Source organism: Ips typographus, linkage group LG4, assembly GCF_016097725.1.
Source record: "Ips typographus isolate SLU linkage group LG4, UJ_Ityp_2.0, whole genome shotgun sequence".
NCBI classification, from domain to species: domain Eukaryota; kingdom Metazoa; phylum Arthropoda; class Insecta; order Coleoptera; family Curculionidae; genus Ips; species Ips typographus.
The window spans coordinates 8,398,605-8,423,653 of NC_138425.1; the positions used below are offsets into that span (position 1 = coordinate 8,398,605).

A 25,049-nucleotide genomic window follows, 5' to 3' on the forward strand; every position below is an offset into this window, starting at 1 on the left:
CTGTTTGCTTTCTTCCAGTTTGTAGGCAATCACCATTTTTTTAATAACTAATAATATTAATCATAATGAATGGGTCTGAAATAAAACGGAGCAGATTCTACATTACATGTATTGCGTCGGTTAACGTTCAAACAATACCAACACTGGGTTTATAAATAATATCACAAAGTAGTACAAAAACTACAAAAATCATAGATTTACCTGTAAATCTAAACACATTAAACTTGGATCGCCTTAAAGTCATTCATAACTGTTATAATTACTAACAGTTATTCTCAAAAAAAAAATTGGACAACCTGTGTGACACAATGTCAATATAGTGTGAGTTTGGTTAAACAGCAATGGTCAACTTTTTTATCTGGTAAAAATACTATTTGAAAACTTTAAAAAACAAAGTCATAAATTCTTAAGCAAAACAACACAATAACATGCTGTCTCTACTCTACTATAATATGCCAAATTTAAAAGGTTACAGCTACAAGTTCAAACTGTTTAAAGCGCCTAGGGCATGTATTATAAAAATATTAACACATCATATTAAAACTGTAAATTTGATGTGCTTGCAGTGTTTGATTATTACCGAGTTTTAAAACTAAACTTATTTAGGCAATGTAATATTTATGGATTACTTTTCTAAGCTGAAATGCAAGCAAATCAATTCAAATTAAGTGCCACAACTTTAAACGTTATTTCGTACCAATCCGTTTTCTTTAAACCGGCTACGATTGCCATAGATTGTTTGGAGAGGTACATGAAGAAGTTCGATGATTTTTAAGTAGTCCGGCTCTGCAAACATAACGACCATTCCTTGCATGTGTATTTGAGAGTACTACTAATATATCACTTACCATTTTCAGGTGTTAGAACACCGTGTCTAATTAAGAAGTCTATTACAACTGGGGCACTAGTCGTTTTGAAATCAGATGCCAGGATTTTGTTAACACATTGGGTGACAGGAAGAATTTCGAACGTTTCTACTTCCCCATCTGCACATTCTGGTTTAAAGTCAGTTGGTAACTCTAGATCAAACACAAATTCAGTGTTGGGGAACAGGCCTCTTTCAGACTCAAAGTAAAATCTAGAAAAAACTCAGTTACACCCTTAAGTTTTATTAGAGTTGCATAAAACTCACGAAACGCAACCAGCGCTAGAAAGTTTCTGTAATAGACTAGTTGGGACCGAAGCTTCTTCCATTGCCTCTTTATGGACCGTTTCTAGTATACCGTGTCCTACTGACAATCCTCCACTTACCATGGAGTCCCATTTTCCTAAAATGAACTAATGAAACTGGGACTAGATCACAAAAGCCTGTATACACTGTGTATAAAAAAAACAATTTAATGTGATCCTAGTAGTTTTAGGTATAAAATATTTTTTTCTACACAGTGTATGTGTAAGCTGATTTTTTCAATCAAAAATGCAGAAATCACCAAGAAAACAAAAGCAATCAGATACTTGAAAGTGTTAGTTACCAGGCCAAGTTTGTTTAGTGGCGGACCGTTTTTGGAACCACAGACACTGCCCTTTTTGGGGATGCCTTATAAAACCGTTTATGGTTACACCATAATTCCTAATGCCAAACAAACATGTGGCTGAGCGGTCCATTTTAAGTAAACTAGGGGTGTCGAATTCGGTTTTGACCTCGTAACACTGCAAGGTGTTTTGATGGTCAAATATAAAATAGATCTGTACAGTACACTAGTAACTAATACCACATGATCAACCTATATTTATGTAGCTAGTGTAAAGCACCAATGAATGTTAGTTTAATTTAGGATAATTAATACAAATATTTGGCACATGTTTCAAAATATGCCAATTGATACAAATCTAAAAAGCTATGGGATGTGATTCCTCAGATTGTTGCATAAATAATAATCCTCAGCAGAGAATTCAAAAAACCCTACTTTAACATTTTAATTATTAGCAAAAGTGGCACTTAAAATCAACAATGTAATCATATTGTTCTCATAGTTGTACTAAAATAGTAATGGCAGCTAGTGTGTGCTATTTAAAGAAAAAATAGGTCATTCATTGCAAACTAAATTATTTTTGGATTGCTGCAAAGTTTTTTTTCAATAAACAGATATTACCTGTTTTAATAGATACACATAAAATTAGAATATCATTAAATGACAAATCAATAAATTATACTGCAAAGCAAAACATGTTTATTACTTGTTGTGCAAACAATATAAAGTGAAGTTTGAAATAAGTGAATGAAACTAGGGACAATATAAGATGTTACCTATCATAGAGTGCATTCATTCAACTTCTGGATTTATAATAGTGGGATAAACATGATGCAACAAGCTGAGGATGACTGTATGTTAAAGATATAAATTTACAGAGTATTACTTGCATGACATACTACTGAGGATATGAAACCATTCCAGGAAATCTGCCAATAAATATGCTTAAGTGCTAATCAAATAATGGACTACTTATGGCTCATATCATATTAATGTACTCCCAATAAAAATATCAGTCATTAAATTATGATATTTACAGATATATGGTACAAAACATACCACAATTAATGATGGTGAATAAAACTTATAAAGGGTTTCAAGATATAATGTGATATATGTACCTCATCTCTCCAGCCTTTTAAAGTTACAAAAGCATTCTTTGCTCTCAGTTCTCTTAATACTTTATCAACTTGTACACTCCTTTCCTGATAGTCTCGAAATGCTGGGTTTAGTTCTACACATCCTTGAGACATATGAAATACCTATAAAGATAAATATACTTAAGTATATGGGCAATTAAAACAAGTCCCAGTAAAGTTATCAAGTGAAGAAGACAAGGTCATTTAATAATAAAGATCAACTTACTTCAGGAAAGTTGACCAGTTGTTTCAAAACATCTGCTCGAATTAATCCCACTTGAAAACCTTCAACCAGAAACGGCTTGCATTCTGAAGAGTGGTATCCTAAAAATAGAAAAAAATCATAGAGGGTATAGGCCACTTTAATCTTCCAATTGGTTTTGGATAATCAATATCTTAGAATAACACTGAAGGCAAACAATAAAATAATGAATGAAAGTGATGTTGATGTGTGCTCTATACAACGTGAACTCCAGTTTTACCTGACAAATAGAAACAATTAAAGTTTTGGGCCAATTTTAATATAACCGACATATTCCGTTCTTGGGATGCCACTGACATTTTTGCTTGCTGTTGTCTCCACTCTCCTCTGTTTGTTAAGAGGCAATCTTGACAACTAAACAATGGGCGACGCAAATCAGCTGATCTAAAGTATTTTTAAAGGTGTTTTCAGAAACCTTTACAACATTGTTGTTAATTATCAATTAAATGCTGACAATTACCGAAAACAATTGCTTAAAATTGTTTTTGCATTACTAGTAAAATTTTAATTGCGCAGCTTCTTTTAGAACATTGCTTTAATGTACATGTAGAACAGAATAAACTGATTTTAATGAAACAAGCAAATTTTTCGAAAACACTTTACATGAAACTCTGTCATGTCATCTGTGTGTGTTTGACATTGACAGCCGGGTTGTGTTTACATTTTGACGTGACGTGGAATGTGGATGTGGAATATCTCCTAAATTGTGATTTTTCAATATATTTGATTTAATTTTTTATAATATTCTATCAACAAATTGCAATAATAAGTACACCATAAAATGAGCGCATTCAAAAGAGACAAAAAGGAAGAGGAAGATGGTAATCGTGTTGAAAAGATTCCATATTTCGGAGTAACAACATTGTACTGATTTCCATAGGTGGAGGCAATCCTTTCCAAAATATTGAAAAAACTACTGTTCTGCAAGAAGCTAGGATATTTAACGAAACATCAGTTAATCCACGAAAATGCACTCCAATTCTTACCAAATTGCTTTACATGTTAAATCAGGTAATACCTCAAACTGAATCATGTTCTTTAAAACTCATATCAAATTGTAGGGTGAGCAACTCAGCGCTAAAGAAGCCACCGACGTCTTCTTTGCAATGACCAAACTGTTTCAGTCCAAGGATGTCATTCTTCGAAGACTGGTTTACTTAGGAATCAAAGAACTCAGCTCTATTGCAGATGATGTTATTATTGTCACCTCCAGTCTTACCAAAGACATGACTGGAAAAGAAGACTTGTACAGGGCTGCAGCCATAAGGGCTCTTTGCAGCATTACAGGTTTTTTTATAATCCATGCTTTTATATTTACCCCTTAAACCAATTAGTGCAAACTTGTAGATGCTACAATGCTGCAGGCAATTGAAAGATACATGAAACAAGCTATTGTTGATCGTAATCCGGCTGTCAGTTCAGCAGCTTTGGTTAGTTCTTTACACATGACTAAATTTGCTCCTGATGTGGTGAAAAGATGGGTGAATGAAGCACAAGAAGCTGTTAACAGTGACAAGTAAGTATGAATTGTTTTTTGTTAAACTTTATTTCCATAGTGTATAATAAAAGCTTGTTAAATGTTCACTATAATAAATATTACCTCTGAAATTGTTATTGAACACATGTGGTTTTCTGTTAATATAAAGTGAATCCAGTGTTTGGTTTCCTAGTGAATGTCTTTTGATATATTATTTTTAAACTCTAACAAAATAGGAGTATCTGATGATTTATTTATAATTGACAATGGATTCAATATTTTACTGCAGTACTGTCTGATAGTTGCTTTCATTTTGCACAAGTCTGTGACAAGTTTCTCACTCAGGATCTGAAAAATTCACTGTTTTGATTGTCTTTGATAGAAATCACTGAAAAACTCCTGTAATAGTTATTTGCCTATCAGAAGAGGATACAAATATTATGAAGATGTATTATTACAGCTATACAACATTATTGTTATTAATGGAACTTCTCTTGGAACTATTTTTGCTCCTAAAGTCAAAATTTGGTTTTGTGGTTCTCTTTCATCTTTCAAATTAAGTTATCTCACTTTTCCTAATTGCTCAGGAGAGCAGATTTGAGTTTTATTGATTGTTAAGCTGTAAAATTCCCCGTAAATAATTTAGTTAAATGCGCGTATTTTTTATTTATATAAAGTAAAAACATGTTTACTTAAAACTGTCAAAGAACCTTAAGAATAAAAACTTCCACTTTTTTGAAAATGTTGATTGATTTACGTTTTACGTCTGTTTGTAACAACTAAAATGTAAAACATTTGGATATACAAGAAAATGTATTATTCATTTACCAATCATCATCCTATGCAAATTGAGCTACATTACTTTGTGAGATGAAAATTTAATTAACATTTTTGTGAGATACGTCAGTTTGGTAGATTGAGGACGTAATTGTCTAATTGCACCATTGTTGGCCTAAACAATGATTGACAGGCATAAATATTATAAAGCTAATTATTGATTTAAGTTTAAACATTATCAGTACTATTTTTTGATACTTTTTAGTATTATGGTGCAATATCATGCCCTGGGCCTCTTATACCACATTCGAAAATCAGACAGGTTGGCCGTAACAAAGCTAGTTGCCAGACTAACTAAAATGTCTTTAAAATCGCCATACGCTGTTTGCATGTTGGTAAGATTTTTCTGTTTTCTGTACTGCCTAGAGTTTAAATTTATTAAACTAGTATCAAATTGGTCTTAAACTTTTTGACTTCAAATGGTAAAATCTTTTGGTATTTAAGATTCGTATTGCTGCTAAACTAATTGAGGAAGAAGGAGCTGACAACAATTCTCCTTATTTCCAATATATTGAGTCTTGTTTCCGTCATAAATCTGAAATGGTCGTGTACGAAGCGGCTCATGCTATCGTAAACCTAGATAGAACTACAAGTCGGGAGTTGGCTCAAGCAATTAGTGTGTTGCAATTGTTTTGTGGAGCACCCAAACCCACCTTAAGGTATTCTTTGTCAAAACTGAACAGTCAGATACACATTGATTGGTTTTAATAGATTTGCGGCTGTAAGAACTCTGAACCAGGTTGCGATATCTCATCCCGCGGCTGTTACAGCTTGCAACTTAGACTTGGAAAATTTGATCACTGACTCTAACCGATCCATTGCCACTTTGGCTATTACAACCCTTTTAAAAACTGGTTTGTCACTTTTTTGTCTGTTGCTTTTATGAAGGAAGTACTAATAATATTGTTTCATAGGGGCTGAATCTTCAGTTGATCGTTTGATGAAACAGATTGCCACTTTTGTGTCGGAAATAAGTGATGAATTTAAAGTGGTAGTCGTTCAAGCTATAAGAGCGTTGGCATTGAAATTCCCCCGTAAACACAGTGTTTTAATGAACTTTTTATCAGCCATGTTGAGAGATGAAGGAGGTCTGGAATACAAGGCCTCCATAGCTGACACTATTATAACTATTATTGAGGACAATCCTGAAGCTAAAGAAACTGGTTTGGCGCATTTGTGCGAGTTTATTGAAGATTGCGAACACGTATCGTTAGCCGTGAGGATTTTGAATTTACTTGGTAAAGAAGGACCTAAAACTAAGCAGCCATCTAGGTATAGTAATCTTAGATTGTTTGTATTTAAATCTTACAAGGTGAATGTTGTAGGTACATAAGGTTCATTTACAATCGTGTACTTCTGGAGTGTCCTTCAATTAGAGCTGCTGCTGTATCAGCAATGGCCCAGTTTGGTGCTTCTTGTCCGGATTTACTAGAAAACATATTAGTTTTGTTGGTGCGTTGTCAGATGGACTCTGATGACGAGGTTCGCGACAGAGCTACGTATTACAGCAGTATTTTAAACCGGAAAGACAAGAGTCTATATAACAGTTACATTTTGGATACCCTTCAAGTATGTTAGTGGTTTTCAGAGAAGAAATTAGTTGATAATGAGAGTTTGAATTTAGGTATCAATTCCGGCACTGGAGAGGTCACTCAAAGATTACATTCAGACTAACACTGATGAACCGTTTGACATTAAGACCGTTCCGGTGGCAGCGGTTGTTAAACCAGACGAACACGAGATTAGACAGCAATCTGAAGGAATGCTTATTAGTAGCGGGCAAGCTAAAACTCCTGCAGCTTCAAGGGAAGAAAACTTTGCTGAACGATTGTCAGCTTTGCCTGGTAAGTATCTCTATAACTTAATTAGAATATTGAATGGAACTTGTAATACCATCTTCAGACGTTCAGACATTTGGCCCACTTTTCCGCAGTTCCGAAGTGATTGAACTGACCGAATCTGAAACTGAATACGTTGTTAGATGCATTAAACACTGTTACGCCAAGCATGTTGTTTTGCAATTTGATTGTCTTAACACTCTCAATGACCAATTACTAGAAAATGTCAGGATACAACTGGATCCCAGTGAAGGTTGATTGAAATGTGTACTTTTAAAGCCGGTATGGTTTGTAAAATATATTTTTTTAGGTTATGAAATAATCCATGAGATACCTTGTCCAAAATTGCCGTACAACGAAACTGGAACTGCATACATAATCTTGAAATTCCCAGAAGAGGATCTGCCTAACACTATTGGATCATTTGGGGCAGTTCTGAAATTTATTGTTAAAGATTGCGACCCTGCTACAGGGTTACCAGATATAGATGAAGGTTTTCTCTCATCATTTAATTCAGAATTACTGAAGTGTACTAACATATTTTTCTATCAGGTTACGACGATGAATATAGTTTAGAAGATCTTGAAATTACTCTAGCTGACCAAATTCAAAAGATCAGCAAAGCAAACTGGGGCGCCGCCTGGGAAGAAGCAGAGTCGACGTTCTACGAACTGGAGGACACTTACGCTTTGAGCTCGATGAATAATTTGGAAGAAGCGGTAACGAATATTGTGAAGTTTTTAGGATTACAACCGGCAGAGCGAAGCGACAAAGTCCAGAAAGGAAAAACCACACATACACTACTGCTGGCAGGTAATATATTTCAAATTTCTTTTCTAATCCCGTGTTAAAAATGAATGTTTTCAGGCATATTTAGGGGTGGAATTGATATTTTAGTTCGGGCCAAATTGGCGTTGGCTGATGGAGTTACAATGCAACTGACCGTGAGATCGCAAGATGAAAGAGTTTCAGAGCTTATTACGTCAGCTGTTGGTTAAAATTATTTTTATTAAGCCACCATGTTTTACACATAATTATAAGAGACAAAAATATTAAAAATGTATTATACAGTAAAATGTTTTTTTTTTAGTGCTCTTGCATATTTATTTTATTTTTAATATAATAATTGTATTTGTCATTTTGGTAATTTAATTAAGGTATTTAAAAATAGACATGGAATAATATACAGGATTTATCTATATTTTTCACTTAGATATAAAAAATATTTCAATATGAAACAGCATCTTATCAAACTTAGAATAATTATATATTTTCTTAGTCTAAGTTTTGTTCACATGCCAGCTTGGGACTGACCCTCTTGACATTTGGCAATTTCATCTTTAAAGTGCTCTATAGTCTCCTTGGCTAACTTTAACTTATTTTTGTGTGCTGTTATCTCATTTTTGATTTTCTGTTTTGCCTCCAATATTGACTTTAGTGTTTTCTCCTTTTTGTCCTCAACTGAAAGTTTAAACATTATCATTAAACTTTAAAACATATAATTCTTATGCCTTACAATTAGTGTTATGCTCCCAGCGTCCTAATGTAAGCTGCTTGGTATTGATCAATAAATGATGCATCAATTGAGTTGGATCTTGAAACACAATTTCGTCATAGCTTTCTGATACCAAACCTTTACCTTGTTCCATGCCAATGTCTTGTGTACCCCCTGAATGAAATAACTTTAGTATGTGGTACATTGTAACCTGGAAAAGTACAAAACACAATAAATGATACAATCTACAAATTTTTTAAAATAAATTACTGGTCTTTCATTAGGGTCATGAAAGTGGATTTTGATAACAATCTCAAACTCTCCCCATCCAGTCTCACTAATTTCATATGGAGGCTTCACAACAATTCTATTTTGATTGGCATAGCTTTCATGTAGTTTAAAGTGAACTTTTTTTACATAAGCTGACATGTCTTCATTGTTGTAAGGCTTCACATAGACAGTCCATTGATGGGTGTGGCCATCTTCTTCACGTTTCTTACCAAAATAACGTGCAATGTTTCCATATACTATTGGTTTAACAATGCATACACCCTAAAACCAAATAATAAATGTACTGGAGTTTGATTACTAAAATTATTGATTTGAGATATTGTCAGTGCCTTAAAATTGATTGGACTTGTCATATGTATGTACTATAAAAGTGGGGCCCTTTTTAAGTGATTAAGGATAGTAAAGTTAAAATAAGAACACATTATATTTAATAATTATGTATAATGTGTTATTATGCACCTACCTTAATTCTACCACCAGAATCAGGACCGAAATCAGTTGGTAAACTCATAGTGGTGGAGAAAAATCTGTTTTTGAAGAATTTTGCTGTTGTTTTTTCTTGTTTGTTTATAAAAATTGAATAATTGAGGTTATGAGATGAATAACCTAACCTCTAAATGTTTTTTTTCTATCACGTGACAACGTAGCAAGGGCCGATGAAGTGACCACGTGACTACTCTGCAAGGTTAATTTATTTTAATTTTATCTTCTACAATTGTGGTGTAATTTACTTTTTTTGTTAAAAGGTTTTAAAAACCAAAAAAGAAAAATTGACATTAAAAGTTTTCTGTTTTAATGCAGAAAGTTCAGTTATTAAAGTTAGTTGTTCACTTTTGGTTTGAGTTGGGGTGTCAATCAGTAGAATGAATTGAATCACACTAAAATTATTAGGCTCTTTATAATTAATTTTTTGCGAATCAAAATTCAACAATAATAATTCACAATCCGACGAAAGTGTTTCCCGAATAGTATTTTAACTTTCGACTGGGAGCGTGGCGTCTCCTGTAATCCAGCTACTTGGAGGTCGGGTTCAGCGGATGGTTTGAGGTCGGGAGTTCTGGTGCAGGGCGTTTCGCGTTGACCGGGCGTCCGCACTAAGCATGGCGTCAATATGGGTACCCTGAGGGAGCTTGGGGTAGCCAGGTTGGCCAAGGAGGGGCGAACCGGGCCAGGGGGGAAACCCAGCAGCCAAAAGTCCCCGCGTCGTGCAGTAGTGGGATCGCGCCTGGGAGCGGGAACCCTGTGTCAGCCCGATCAATATAGCTAGACCTGGACCTTTTTTTATTTTAGTTTTCAAATTGTACATTTTTTTTATTGATATTTCTGTTAAATGTGGGTACTATAATTAATTATTCACCATCAAAATTTTTTTCTTAAACGTGTTAAGTTGGTGGTTTAGTACTGATTTTTTCCCTCTAGATGGCGACAAAAGTAGAATTGTGGATTTTCGGCTAGGTGGCACTGACTGTTGCCGTCGTTTCTTTTCAATGTTGCCGTTCTATTTAACGGTCAATTTCTCGGTTATTGGTGATTTTTTAATAAAAATTGTATTTAGGTAAAATAAAGCCAAAATTACGAGCTACATTTTGACGTTTGAAGAAACCTTCCAGCTGTCACAGGAGCCAAGTTAGCCGCTCTCAAATGGTGCCCCCTTCAATATTTTTGGTACAGTTACACTGTTATATTTCATGTCGACTATCTCGGTTATTTGTAATTTTTGAAAGAAAATTGAATTCAGGTATAAGAAAGCCAAAATTGCGAGCTACATTTTGACGTTTGAAGGAATATATATCCAATTTTTACACAAAATCGAAAATGATCAAATAAAACCAAAATAGTGTATTGCTTCAGTATTTATTTATTGTTAGTAGGTACTTTACAGGTATAATTACAACAATTGCATTTGAAAGTTATACTATTCTTAATTTGTGTTTCTCTCAAACAGAACAATCAAGGCACCTTTCTTCTTTGATTACGAAACATTCCACATATTGCCAATTGCCTTACTTATTTTAAATAGCGTAACTAAGTAAACGGAAATAATTTTTGATTATCACTTTTACACAAGCAACATTAAAACAACAACAGCAAAATTAGTTCTTCATTTTAATTATTTTATAACGTGGATCAGAAAAAATAATAAGGTTAAAAACTCCTGAGGTCCTTTCGTTGTTTTTTGTATTATTTATTATTGTTAGATAGCAATATACGGAACGTTTCGGAAATACGTTTCCCTGCCTTTTTCTACATACCTACATTTATGGTATCTTTAACCTTTGTCGCGTAAAAACTATTTTCAAAATTTGAGTTTATACAATACGTAACCTAACACTAGTCAATTGTCCTATTAGGTAGTTAAAATTGTACAAAATTTACAGATTTCTTGATTGCAAATCGCACATCGCAAACTATGATTGCTTATTAACTTGCAAATCTATTAACTGCATAACATTTGTAAATCTGGTTTCAAATTAATCGTAAAAATAAAAATATTTAAATTTTTATTTTAACTAAAGCCGTGCCATTACGAGTTAATAGATTTTTATTTTTAACGTAGTAATTAAAAGGTGTGACCTACTACTATACAGAGTGTCAATTGTCATATAATAACAAGTCCTATAGTTGTATAGAAATGAAGGCAAAAAATGTAGTCACAGACCAGACGCAGGTGTTTTCAGAACTTTTCATCAGCACTAACCAGATAACCGTTCACAGTCAACTTAATAAACGTTTTGTAATACAATTATGTGACACCCTGTATAGAAAACATAAAATTTACAATAAGAAAACTTATTATATTTCTTGTGCGGTACCAATTTACACCGTTAAATTAACCACTCTAAATTTTAAATCTACTTATATATTTTTTATAAAAATGTTTAACTAGTAAACAAAGTAATAACTTATCCCTATACTTTACGTGAATTATTACATTCGTTTTTATTATGTACGATATAGTTTTAGCTGTACAATTCCCAAAGTCTATTAATTGTAAGAAAAGATTATTGCTTAAGGAAGTTAACTAGAGCACTGTTGTTGAAAAAACAAAATGATTAGTTAACGTTCAAAAAGTTAGCCAAACATTTTATATTATTATTTTTTACATTCATAATGGGGGTTTTAAATTATGTTTTTTAACGGTGGCCGCCTTTTTGAACTAAATACTCAACGATACTAACTATAAACATTTAAAAATTTGAAAACAACTAAAAAGGTTATATATTGCTTTTTGTTTAAAAATATCACCCTCGACATCAGGATTTTAGTGTTTTGGTAGTAGTAACAAATTACGTGCAAAAATATTTTTTTATCCTGCTCGTCACTATTTTTATTATTTCTAGATTAAAAAAGTTTTGTTTTACAAACAAATAGATAATCACAGTTTCTTTTAGGTTCTGCGTATTATGCTTATGTCATCAGCGAACACCGACTGCCCTATTATTTTAGTCACAATGTGATATGTACAGTTTGGGTCGTTACACAGTTGCAGTAGGTGTTCGCATATTATTTTTTGAAGTTTACAGATTAAAAACACTCCCTAAAAGTGTACAACAAAGTTTACTGCACGTAGATCTTTACGTGGTTAGTAATATTGCTTGGATGTCAATATAGTGTGTTTCTTAAAAGTACTCATTAACAAACAAACACCCCAAGTTAAAACCGATTAAAAATTTACTTAAAACACACAACCGTTACGTTACAGTCTCATCACTCATTTATTAATTTGTTAAATATCTAAACGTGTTTTCTAGGATGATCATCTGCGAGGCACTAACCACTGTGACCATCTACACATCAGGAAGCATATCCAAATCGCCACCAGGAAGTTTGAAGGGTGCAGAGATGGCGAACTGCTCGTTTCCATGCATTGCCCTATAAATAAGTTGTATAGAAATACGAAAAACTTAAATGGTTGATTATACCTCTATTGGTGACGTTAAAAACAAGATCCCCAGTTATTCCCGGTCGGATCAAACGGTTACAATAAGTGGAAGCAGAGAAGGACACCACGTTAGGGCTGACTTCCTTGTACATGAAGCAAAACTTTTTACCTCCATGGGTACGACTTATGGGGGTGGTGATCAGGTAGGACGTTCCATTTTCTTCCCACCGGCCATGACATGAATAAGCTGGCAATTTAAAAGATTGTTATCCCTGTAGTAAAATGGTTTAAAGTATACACAGTGATTTAAGTAAAGTGTATAATAGACATAAAGTATCTAGAATTTTAACGAAGTAGATAATTTGTTTTTTCTTAGAATATCTATAAAAGTCTGAATCTGAAAAGAACAGGTTTAAACAAGATGAGTAGCTTTAGGTATAGATCTGTATAAAGCTGCAAATTACAAAAAATCTTTATTACTACCTCAGAATTTTTTATAGGACACTTTACTACAAGTTAATACTTGGTAAAACGACACTATTCACGTACTTAAATAGAGTGTCTCAAAATTATAACCACAGAACAAAAGGTCATATGCCCATAGAAGCTTTATAAGAGAATTGCATAAATCTCCTAAAATAAATTGTTCGAGTCATAATTTTGCAATTGATTGTAATAAACACTCTTTCGTGCCACTTTTGGTATATGTTTGAGGTAACATTAGTTAGAGACAAAAATCGCATTACACATTATATGCATAGTTTTTCTAGTTGAAACAATTGACATGTACCCTTATAAATATTGTTTATATTAATTACTCAGATATAAAGTTATTACAAATGGATTAATTTCATTTTGCTTGATCGAAATGAATATGTCATCTTTTGGTGAAAATTTAAATAGTGGTCATAATGGAATTTTGGTGATGGTCTTGATTTTATTCACTTTTACTTTCTATTATGTATTTAGCATTGTTTGATTATCACTTCTTCTTTGTAAGTTTCTCATCTATTGATTTTTCGATTATTTACTTTTGCTTGATTCACCTGACTTGGATTTAATATAGGTTTTGCTTAGAACAGACATTATTTGACGGTAAGGTAAAGTAAAATTCAGTTTGACCAGTAAATTTATGGGTCTAATTGAAATTTGCTTGAAAGATATCATTTTCTTGTCATGGCTGTCATTAATTTTAAGTCGTAAATCTTACACTTTTCATGCACCCCCTGTATAGTGAAATTTGCAGGGTTGAATTCAGCAGTTCTTTACAAACATTTTTTCTCTCATTCAAATTTTTCGTAACTTTCACCGTTTCTGAGTTATTTAGCAAAAACTGGTTTGATGCAACAAATGTTTAAATCAGTTGAAATTGTGGTTTAAAATTTCAACGCCCTGTAACTCAGTTATTTTTGGAAGTTCAGGAAGATTGGACCACTGAAATGAACCGTCTTTGAGCTGATCTTTCCAGTGGTGTAGAGTAAAAAATTCTGTCTTAAAAATTGCGTACAGAGTGACCACCATAATTTTCTTATACACGCTGTATACTGAAAGCAAAAACCGGTTCTGCAAACTCACTTCTTTACATACACTTTAGCTCTCTTTCAAATTGTTCGTAACTTTCACCGTTTTTGAGTTATTTAGCAAAAAGTGGTTTGATGCAACAATTTTTTAAATCAGTTGAAATTGTGGTCTAAAATTTGAACACTGTTTGACAGTCAGAGACAAAATCGCCTGTAAAACCCACTTGGAGTAAAAATATTATTATTTTAAGCAAATTTTTGGAATCCTCATTAAAATTCCTATTCGATAATCTGAAAAAACACTGCACAATTTAGTAGTCAGGGAGAAAAGCGGTGTCAAAATTTGAACTGTCAGAAACACATGCCCATTTATTTTACCGGTAATATTTATCCATTACTAGTTATTAGTAATCTCAAAATAATAAACAAAAAAACCCTTCATTGATTAAAGAACAGTTACAAAATAACAATTTATGAAGAAGTCGTTACCTTCCATTTTTTAACTGTAATCTTTCGTTTAGCCGTTCGAAAGTAAATATTAAACTTGATCTAAACTCCGAAATCCCGCAGAAACAGAAACCTAATGCCGAATCCTTAACCAGCAAGTCGGCAATATTTCTCAATATTGCAAAGGATTTCTGGCTTCCGACGTGGTGGAAATTCGATTTTTCTTTGTTTACGAAGTTATAAAGATAAAATATTAAATTTTCTTACAGGTAAGTGTGGAGACGTGGGCAATTCAAGCCGGCTGCCGTTCAACGAAATATTTATTGCACATATCCAAGCTGCCCGGAACTTTAAGTAAAAAAATACAATTTTTCAGTTGGTTTCGTGCAACTTCTTGAAAAAGAGCACTCCGCTTCGTATTATCCGTATACCAACGTACGAATACTGCTCACGTGAAGTTAATGCGTTCGGAAACTAGCTAACGTTTTGCCCAAGTTCAAAGTGAGCAAGAAAAGAAAACTCGTTCGCACGTACCTGCAAGGAAATTTAATATTTTACCCTTATGTGCTTTCAAACAAAGAAAAATCGTGGGTCTTTCAAAGTAAGGAACAAGAGCCCGGCTGTGTAATTTAGAGAGGCTCTACTTTCGTGCGGTAAAGAATTTATATACTCGACGTTCAAATGTAACTAAAAGTTGCAACCGGTAAAACTTTTGGCACGCCCCCACACTCTCAAGGAAAAACGAACTTTTCTGTACTAACCTGTTATCAAGTCAGGTGTGGAACATTCGGTATTAAACTCCATAGTGTCCATTTTGTTACATCCTATCACTAAACTTGAAAATGTTTTGCTATCACAGTTGGTGCTCTCATCAACTCTTTTCACCCTTCTAAGAGGTTGAGAATACAAGCTGCTTGACTTGGTGTATCTTCTCGAACGGGTTTGCCGGTCGAAATAAGAACTATCCGAGTCGAGTTGTGCTTCTTTCGTGTAGTTGGGGTCTTCGATTCGTACAAGAAGATTGCTGACGTCAAATTTCCCCATATAAGGACATGGCTGAGTTGGTCGATCAGTAGAACTTGCTGTGTAACGATGAAAGAAATCATTAGGGAAGTAGTTCATTAATTACAATCAAACTTTTTGAAGGTATAGAAGTCGAATAAAATTATTGTGGAGACAACTGTGTGTTACTCAAGAACCCCTCTCAAGAAATTATTATTTTATTTGTACGACAAATTTACCAGTTAATTGATGAACCTCGATTAGACAAATAATACTCAATAACTTCTTATCAAAGTCTCCCGTTTAGCTAAAGAAGTTTTTATTAAGAAATTGGCGTGATCGAACTCTCCAGGGAAAACTTTGTTGAGATTTACAAGATTGAGATTAATTGTTTTGTTTCCAACGATTGAAGAAGGCCAAAATCTTTATAATTATGGACAAAACTAGTTAACTAATTGGTTTATTTCCTGTTCAATAGTGCTCCTTCTGACACTAAAAAAGTTGTAAAAGGGGTTTGGAACCTAATTGGTAATTTTTGTACAGGGTGAGTCAACGATAGAGTAAAGTTCATTATCTTATTAGTTTTCTTTTTCTTTCTTGAATTTTTTTTTCCTCTCTCATTTTTTCCATTACCTACTGACAATACGCAGTAAAAAAATTTCATTGTTCGAATACAAAAAACGGTACAATGAAAAGTTCGCCCACAAGCAGAATTTCGGTTTCTAAGGTTTTATTATTGTCAAGGCGACATTAGCCCGAATTCTGAAAAGTCATTTTAGAATTTCCCGGGAATGATTGCCGTCTCTTTCAACGGCGCCTCGTTATTAGAACTGTTCTTTTCCTTGACGTGCTGCAATATTGCCTTTTCTTTCATTTCCTCCGTTAACACAACGGAAACTGGCTAAAATAGTTGTCAATTCTCAATGCCTTTCGCCTCCCGTTTCCGCCGTCTTTAATTATCTTAAGTGCACGATTAACATGAAAAGACGAACGGCACGAATATTTCTCCGGAAAATTTCCGAACGAGTTTTCTTGATGTGGATTTAGTTCCAGTTACTTTCGTCATTCTTGGTAACAGACTCAATTTGTATTCTAATTACCACAGACGATTTTTCTAACAGAAAAATGTTTTTCATTTAATTTGAATCCTAAATTACCATTTTCAATGTCACATGAATTATTAATATAGTTAAAACTTATTTTCGTTTACACCTAGCTCTAGTTTATGTAGTTTGCCACTCTAATTAATTACAGCGTCAAAGGCTGAACTTGTAAATAGGAATGCTCTAGGTAGATACTAAAGAGATTCCGGAGCTTGAAGGGCCAGAAAGGCGTTAATAATACCCTGGAGCCCTATACTAGACTTTACAGGCCGCTGATCTTCTAGAACTTTCCCGTACATCCGCTTATACAGTATTCTCTAAAAAGTAAAACTATCGGGATTTACCCTGATTAAGTGTTGTATACAGTGTGTCTAAATTTGTAGAAAATGTCTGATTTTGTGTGAGTTCCAAGCGCTCTTTGAACAGTATTGTATATCACCTTCAAAACAAGAATTAGGCTTAACAAAAATTCTTTTCTAATAGCAACCTTTAAATCTGACGTTGCTAGAACTCTACAAAACAATCAAAAATTTGTTTTTTTAAAACATTTTCGTAAGGTTTTCAAGAATCAAACATAACTTACATAAAGATAAATACTTCCCCACCTAGTGTATCCAGTTCATCAGGGGTAATAACCACGATATCAAGTACATTATTGGAGGAAAGTTAATTAATTAACTTCCAAGTCCTTGACTTTCAAAACTAATGTGTTCAGACACTGAAAATGGTTCTTGCACCAGAATATCAAATTTGGCTTCTTTTAATGATAGCCTTAATCATAAGTTCAAATTCAGTTGAGCAAACATGAAAGTCACATAAGCACGAAATCGATAAATATCATCTACTAAAAAGTGAATAAACGTCTCCAGAGGAAGTCCTCCAGGTATTTTTCTTCAAATCTGATTGTATTTTAAACCATGCTTTAATAAACTCGCACAAAAGTATGATTAAGCTCCAAAGGTTCCATTTTTAAATTTTGTAGCAGTGCTTTCAACGTTAAATACTTGGGTTATGGCATTCAGATTAAGTATATTTACATATGAACTATTTCAACCGACGTATAGTTAGATTTGCCTAAATATTGGAGTCATTTTTGACTATACTTTAAATATACAGTATGACACTTTTCAAGTCCACAATCCACATGTGCAGTATTTACGTAAATTCCAACACAGTAGGACAGTATTAAGAAACAAAATGTGAAGTTAATAGTTTAACATTCATAGTAGCGGTTCCTTGTCCAGAACTGAACTTAATTAGAATAATACACAAACATGCACGAATCGAAAACTTCTTTAGTCACTTAAGTGTATTAGAATGTTGGAATGACAAAACAAAGAAGTAGTAAAAACAGAACCAGTCTACAAAACTGAGTACCTGCTTCTGGAATTGAATTATCGTAATATTATTCCCGGAAATATAATAACTCTCTCTGGCATTTCCGGTTGTCGCAATTCCCCTTAACAAGGCCAGCGTAATCGCATTCAGCGGATGCATCCGTATAGTAAATAGAATTACCTCAGCTTATACAAATTGCTATTCACTGAGCTGGTATATATTTATATAATATATATAAAATATAAAACCAGCTCTCTCGAATTTAGATTCATCTAGGGCAGCGTAAATTTAACAGCGGTTGCATGGCTTGGCCAATTTTGAATAAACGGTTTTTTGTTTGGCGTTATCGTTAACCATAAATAACATCTTAAGCAATCTAATCAGATTTTTTTCGGAGATTATCGGGGCGAATAACCGGTGGCCCCTTTACTTTCAATTCACTCTCCCCCGCGGAAAAGTAATTTTGCGACTAATTCGATTAAGTCGGGCCAGACTAAAAGTCACGGCCCGAAATCCGATTTATTTTAGAATTTACGTCTGAAGTTTTTGAATACAGCAGAGATTTATCGGGGGCGTTTTTGGATAAAGTTGAAAAGAAAAAACCAAGAGATGCACAGTTGAAATTAAATGTGACGCTCAGAATTATTCTAGGAAAGATGGATGAGTTTTTACTTTACTACAGGTTAGTTAAAACTGGATTTATAGATAGATAGATAACAGCTTTTATTTAAAACAAATAATTACAGGGTAATTATGTTCAAACACGTCAAAGAAGAAAAAAGTATCTAGAATCAGTGGATAGATGTATACATATTTAACTTATTGCTAAGAACGTTGCACTTTTTGAAAGAACTCCTCAAAATTGTAAGGTTCGATGAAAACGAGAAGATTAAACAAATCCTTTTTAAACTTACCCAAAACTTGTGTTTCTCGAAGCTTTCTAGCTAAAGTATTAAAGCATTTTATTGAAAAATATGTACACTGTTTTTCAGTTAAAGTTAACTTGTGTTGGGGAAGGTTGTACTGATTCTGACTGCCTCTTGTGTTGTGTGAGTGATGAATTTCGTTTTAAAAACAATATGTGTTCAAAAATAGATATTGCTGGCAAAGTTAGAAGATCATTATTTCTAAATGCATTTGGACAAGTAGTTAACGGTGGCGACTTGGTGATTATTCTTAGTGCGACTTTTTGGTTAGTGAACAGCAAGCTTATGTTAGTGCTGTTTCCCCAGAATATGATATTGAATTTAAGCAATGAATACACTGTTCCATAATAAGCAATTCTTAATGTGTCTAAGCTACAGTGTTAGTCTTGAGAGTTATGCTTTCTGGAAGTTCCACCAAATTATTACTCGTTTTGAAAATGATACACTGGGTTTTATCCATATTTACAGTAAGATGGTTCTGACTAAACCACCTCTCTATGTGCTCGAAATGGTATATACAAAGTTCTTCAAGAGAAACAAATGTTTTTGCGTGCATTACCAAATTGGTATCATCAGCATAACTGACCAGGCGACCGTTCTGGAACACACAGCATTTAATGGAAGATCGTTAAGAAATATTGTGAATAAAAGTGGACCTAGAATGCTACCCTGCGGTACTCCGCGAGTGATACATAATTTGCTAGATTTGACTTGCTCTTGGTGAGCATACAACTTAACACTTTGCGTTCTATGCATCAAATATGATTCTAGCCAAGAATAAGCAGCACCTCCTATTCCGTATTTTTTCAGCTTTTCTAAAATAATGCTGTGGTTCAAGCTATCAAAAGCCTTTGAGAGGTCTAGAAAAAGTCCACAGACCTTCTCGCCACTCTCCAAAGCCTCCATTGTAGGTTCAATAAATTCCATGTTGGAAATTATTTAGTAAATTATTGCTAGATACATACAGCATTACTCTAGTGTACATGGCTTTTTCAAATAGTTTGGCAAACGATGATTGGACACTGATAGGGCGGTAGTTTGATACCATTTCTTTGTTTCCTTTCTTAAAGATCGGGGTATAGATTGACCCAACACAACAGTGCTCACACAGCATAAGCATAGCTTCGTGAAATGTTAATTTATACATTTTTTTGGCGTAAAGCAATACCTTGTGAAAGAATGTCATTCCTACGAAAAAGCCTTAACCTCTAAGGTTTTTTCCTAATCTCAATACACCAACAACAAAATAAGAGAAATAAAGTGGTTGACGTGGGATAGAATATAATGGTAGAAGAAGATTAAATTAGAAGACCTTTACAAATCAAAAATCACAGCTCAACAAAAGATCAATTTATGTTGAACTGAATTATTATTATATTTAAATATAGTCAACAAAAAAGGATTCTTCAATACCTTACAAACAACTAATTTTGTCTCAGGTTTTAATGCTTGTGCTTGTGTTGTGTTGTGTTTGATTTGTAATGGTATTCAAATTTAATCTTAAACTTTTTCCCACTTTTTTTTATTTTATAGTTGTAAAATTAAAAGTAAGAAAAAATCGCAAATTTGCGTTATGCGTAAAATCTATGAACACTGACAAGAAGCTATATGCTTATGCTGTACCTGTGTTGTGTTTATGTTCTTGTATCGATGTATAAATTCATTTAGGAGATTTAAACTAAACATTTTTTATTTTAGTAATGTGAGTATACGTTTTTAAACTTAAAATACTTACTGACTAGAGTGACATAAGGTAGGCTGCTCTTATTGAAGTAGGGCATACTGCATGCATCCTCTAATCGTTTGGTCTGTGATCCGATCTGGATTTCAGCCACGTGACCGTCTCTTCGATAGAACGACATGCAACTGAATCCACTCTGACTGTTGGAATTGAAAAAAATGTTATTGTTTGTAAAAAATTGTCGACGTTAACACGCTTTTCTTCATTGTTTATTAATCGAACAGAACGTTGCGTTAGAGTGTGGCAAGCACTTCAAGCGCCTGTTAAGAAAATATTTACTTTGACAACGGTTTAAGCCGCCCCCCATGAAAGGAACGATAAACTTTCTGTTTATGAACACCTGTAGCCGGCTAAGTGGAAGCAAACAATAAAAACCGCAAAAATAAAACATTTAAGAGTAAGCCATAAAATGTATCGAAGGAGGGTGGACAAAGTCACTATAAAACTAAGCCAAATTTAAGAGCAAGCTTTTTTGGGCGTCTCCATGCCTTTGTCAACATTCAGGTCACATTTTCCCAGTCCTCCCCAAAAACAGACCGACAGTAACTCCTGACTTCTCCATAACTTTATTGTCCACTTTAATACGGGACCATCGACCCTGTCCCCATCCTGCTGGTGACACATTTTACGACTCAAAGAGAGTTTATTAATAAGTCAGGACACACCGACTCGGAAAAGGGAGATTTGATGGCCCGTTTAGAAATGCGAGCCCCTCTTCCGAATAAAGGAAACAAAAGACGTTTATTCTGTATTTATTTTCGTTTTAAGGGTGTTGTAACAGATATAACTTACCAGCCCATGGTAAAATGCGTCACTAAGATAAAGTGACCGTCATCTCTGCTGTGTTTCACCTGGACGCACAGCACTTTCATTTCTATGCCGCTTGAATTGCTGATACGCAATGTTGAGTTGCGATGATGGAAACTGTAACTTTGGGAATAGTCCAAAGTGTGCCAATGGTTGTAATTGGCTAACCAGCTTGGAAAACGGCATTTGCTGATTGGAGGAGCTAAAATATGAGATACGTTATTGAGTGGAAATGTACGTTCATGCCTAATTTTTGAAAAAAAAATTAGCAATGCACTGAAAGAAATTTGAATAAATGGCATCCACATAAATTGCCTCGGCGTTCGTACAACGCTAGGCGCTATTCCAAATCTGAGTTACGAATTTTAATCTGTGTGTAGCACTGGAAATGTCTCTCTAGCGTAAAATCAAAAGATAAAAGTCATTCTGCCAGTCATCAACACTTTACGCTCGCAAGTACGAAATTTAGAGCCCCACTGATGGAAATTTGGTGCAATAGAAACTTGTCTCCCTTTTGTGTTTCTCTTCTCTTGAGCTTAACTACACAACTTTAACTGTATAGTTTCTCACCTCGTTTCAGGGTCATGGTTCGACTACCCTCGGTGGCGCTAAACAGTCCGTTACACGTTGCGTCTCCGCTTTGAGCCACCCTATAATCCACCCCGTCAGCGTTCTCTGATGAGGCCGTAGTTTTCTCGTAAACAAAACATCGAAACTTGTCTTCGTTTGAGGTGACGTGGTGGTGGTGCAGTTGACCCACCAAGTATCGAATGCTGCCTTCTTTCCATGATGCTAGACACTGAAGTTCTTCCACTGAAATTGGAAGAAGTTGTAATTCAAGTTTGAAATAATATAAATTGAACTCCTTGACCTACAACACTATATTAACTATCAAGAAACAATTATTAATAAATGTTTTAGAAGTTTAGAATAGCCAAAACCATTTTTACCTTAATAATGCTAAGAAATGTAACATTCGTACAATATTTAGAGCCTAAAAGACAATAAGATCACACTTAAGGAGCACCAAAATTATTTAAGAACTGGAGATATCTCCTGAATAATCAAAGAGTCAAATTAATTAATAAAAAAGACGTAAATTAAAAGAGAGTTCATATTTTAGATTAAACCATGCCTCCTGTGTTGCCAAACCTGGTTAAACATTCTAAAGAAAGAGTTAACAAAACTAAAACTTCTTGAAATTTGGTGATGTCAATTCTTACTGAAATAAAACTTTTCTCTAGACTCCAAATCATACATTATGTCGTTCAATATTTATTATAAGTTAGTGTTTTCTCTGTTCTGCCGTGACTTTTTAGATTCTATGAAGTCAAAAGGTTTTTCAGGTATCAAAACTGAGGCACAGTCAGTGTTGGGGTGACTGCATTAATGTTATTCTCAATATTAAAATAGCACCAAATTCCACTTTTTTACAACAAGTAGTTTTCGTTTCTATAGGGAAACCTTTTTCGTAACTACTACTAGCACTTATATTTCTTTACTTTGAATGAAATATTAATCTGAGACTTTAATTTGTAAGTTTTCCTATTTCAGGCTCTCACGTGGGCAAAAAGAACCTGAACTAAAAGATTTTTCAATTTGGTTGGTAAACTTCTTCGCTTTTGTTGGTTTATGCGGGTTGTAATCATGGGGCAACATGTTTAAAATTTTATAAAATTGCCCGAGGTCTTGCAGTGCCCCAGTTGGATTAATTCGTTTTAATCCGAGGAGTTATTTAACTTTGCATTAGACTTTCTCATGTATCAAACATCTCTGTGATAAGAGTTTTTGCTGGAATTTTTGAATTAGGCCAGATATGAACAAACTATCGACTTCAATTAGCCTACATTATACTTAAAGTTTGAAAACACCTATATAAGAACCCATTTTCATACTTAAAACTTTCGGAACTCGGATGCTAATCCACGTTAAACTTTGCAGAGTGGAAGTTTTTGGGGCTAAATCGCCGGGACCTCGGAGTAATGTCTTAAGGAAAAGTATGGGAATAAAAACGGTTTTGTTCGGGACAACTTTGCTTTTATTTTCTAAGCCTCCGTCCTTTTTTCCTCGGAAAGGACGGACTCTTTCGCGAGTGAAAAGTTCGACGATTAACATATTTTTCTCGTTAGTCGGGACGCATTTGCACCGGAACAGTAAGTTCACGAATTCGTTAAAGAGTTTATCTTGTCGCTCTTTGTATTTTTGTTTCACGGGCGATATTGTCGCTTTTGGGTGAAGTAATTATGTAAATTGACGCTGAAATAGGCAGATGAGTTTTTTCCTTAGAAAGTGGAAAGTTTTTTGTTATTATCGATGAAAAACCTAAAAAAGACTATCTCAAGTTGAGCATCCAATTTGCGACATAAAACCCTACGACGTCGTTCCCTTTCATAAACAGGTATGTGCAATATCAAAAATTAAACGGTGTGCCATAAATTACTTAGCCTCAAGTTTCCCGTTTCATTTCCGGAATATTGCGCATAAGACTTCTGGTTTTAAACTGAAAACTGGAAAGGTTCGGCCCTGCTACGTGCATAAATATTAGTTACGGTCGCGTTCTAAATCAAAATTCTCGCGATATTCTCTCCTCTGAGGTTTGGGGATTTCGTATTCGAGTTGGGAAGTAAGTTAAGTATTTCTGTAATACGTCCGGATACGTGATACGGATTTCGAACTTTGTGCATGGGGTTCGTAAAAAAGAGAGACTCAAATTTTCTTTTCGAAAAAGTATTATATTTTGAATTTGTTTTTGTACGGTTTATGATTCGTATTCAGAATAATTACATCGACAATTGTACATATAATGTACTAAGATTCGTTTTAAACTTATCCTCATAATTAAGTTGGAAGAAACATAAATAAAACGTCCAGCTTACAAGATTAATTAAAGAGCTGAGGGTTTAGAACTGAACACAATTAAACACTGTTTACTGAATAATGTAATAAACTCCTTGGATTAAAATCTCGACTGAGTAGATTCCCATCCTAGAGCACAACCACATTTAAATAACCAAGAACAAATTTAGTACGGAATTAGGTTAATGGTTCAGATTAGAATTTTAGAAAATTATAATTTTTAAAAATATGTAACTCTTTCTGTAATAAAATTTATTTATTATTATTATTTTATTATCTATCTTACTACATTAAGGGTGCACATTTATAATAATTCAACTCTTTCTTTCTAAATATGATGTACTAATGAAATCGAATCGTTGTGTATCGATTTTTTGGCACACACTTGATTTCTGGTAGTCAGGATATTTAAAATTTAAATTGTATTTATTTTTCAGGCTTAACAGCTGTTTGCAAGTTTTTTTTTATATCTGCTAAGTTTGAGAATAATTGGAAAGTTACTCCATCAAAATTGGTCCAGAACCATGTTAGACATCAGATTGAACTGATCCTTAATAACCAGTAATATCAGTTTAACTAACTTAAATGGATGTCAATTAAGTCGAATTTTGCTTC

General features: G+C 34.0%; 4 protein-coding genes across 9 annotated transcripts in view; 1 reads left to right on the forward strand and 3 right to left on the reverse strand.

The window, feature by feature from the left end:
• Window positions 1-95: 95 nt before the first annotated feature.
• Window positions 96-3,252, reverse strand: LOC145728693 (uncharacterized). 2 transcript variants are annotated; one of them, XM_081979114.1, is made up of 8 exons: window positions 3,094-3,252; window positions 2,838-2,935; window positions 2,594-2,734; window positions 1,473-1,650; window positions 1,133-1,268; window positions 849-1,078; window positions 698-786; window positions 96-638 (listed from the first exon to the last, which is right to left on the reverse strand). In XM_081979114.1, the coding sequence occupies exons 1-8, from the start codon at window positions 3,170-3,172 to the stop codon at window positions 603-605; spliced, it is 987 nt and encodes a 328-aa protein (XP_081835240.1). In that variant the 5' UTR covers window positions 3,173-3,252; the 3' UTR covers window positions 96-602. The 2 variants fall into 2 exon arrangements, with proteins under 2 accessions (XP_081835240.1, XP_081835241.1); XM_081979115.1 differs by lacking the exon at window positions 1,473-1,650 and having other exon boundaries at window positions 1,133-1,278.
• Window positions 3,253-3,530: 278 nt separating this feature from the next.
• gammaCOP (coat protein (coatomer) gamma) lies at window positions 3,531-8,101 on the forward strand. The gene is made up of 14 exons (XM_081979101.1): window positions 3,531-3,694; window positions 3,754-3,884; window positions 3,935-4,160; window positions 4,221-4,389; window positions 5,393-5,522; window positions 5,632-5,846; window positions 5,899-6,041; window positions 6,102-6,459; window positions 6,513-6,756; window positions 6,812-7,031; window positions 7,090-7,278; window positions 7,336-7,518; window positions 7,578-7,838; window positions 7,893-8,101. The coding sequence occupies exons 1-14, from the start codon at window positions 3,655-3,657 to the stop codon at window positions 8,021-8,023; spliced, it is 2,640 nt and encodes an 879-aa protein (XP_081835227.1). The 5' UTR covers window positions 3,531-3,654; the 3' UTR covers window positions 8,024-8,101.
• Window positions 8,102-8,204: 103 nt separating this feature from the next.
• On the reverse strand, window positions 8,205-9,437 carry Gas41 (YEATS domain-containing protein 4 Gas41). Its single transcript, XM_081979116.1, has 4 exons — window positions 9,275-9,437; window positions 8,791-9,072; window positions 8,542-8,731; window positions 8,205-8,486 (listed from the first exon to the last, which is right to left on the reverse strand). Exons 1-4 carry the CDS (start codon window positions 9,320-9,322, stop codon window positions 8,317-8,319), a joined length of 690 nt encoding a protein of 229 aa, XP_081835242.1. The 5' UTR covers window positions 9,323-9,437; the 3' UTR covers window positions 8,205-8,316.
• A 1,212-nt stretch (window positions 9,438-10,649) lies between these two features.
• aus (argus) overlaps window positions 10,650-25,049 on the reverse strand; it is a 95,102-nt gene continuing 80,702 nt past the window's right edge. For all 5 annotated transcript variants that reach the window (XM_081979103.1, XM_081979105.1, XM_081979106.1 and 2 more), the window contains 6 exons: window positions 22,149-22,391; window positions 21,564-21,780; window positions 20,766-20,911; window positions 15,423-15,743; window positions 12,735-12,941; window positions 10,650-12,684 (listed from right to left, as the gene is read on the reverse strand). In XM_081979103.1, coding sequence (XP_081835229.1) covers window positions 12,569-12,684; window positions 12,735-12,941; window positions 15,423-15,743; window positions 20,766-20,911; window positions 21,564-21,780; window positions 22,149-22,391 — 1,250 coding nt within the window. In that variant the 3' untranslated portion in view covers window positions 10,650-12,568. The remainder of the gene's footprint in view (window positions 12,685-12,734; window positions 12,942-15,422; window positions 15,744-20,765; window positions 20,912-21,563; window positions 21,781-22,148; window positions 22,392-25,049) is intronic.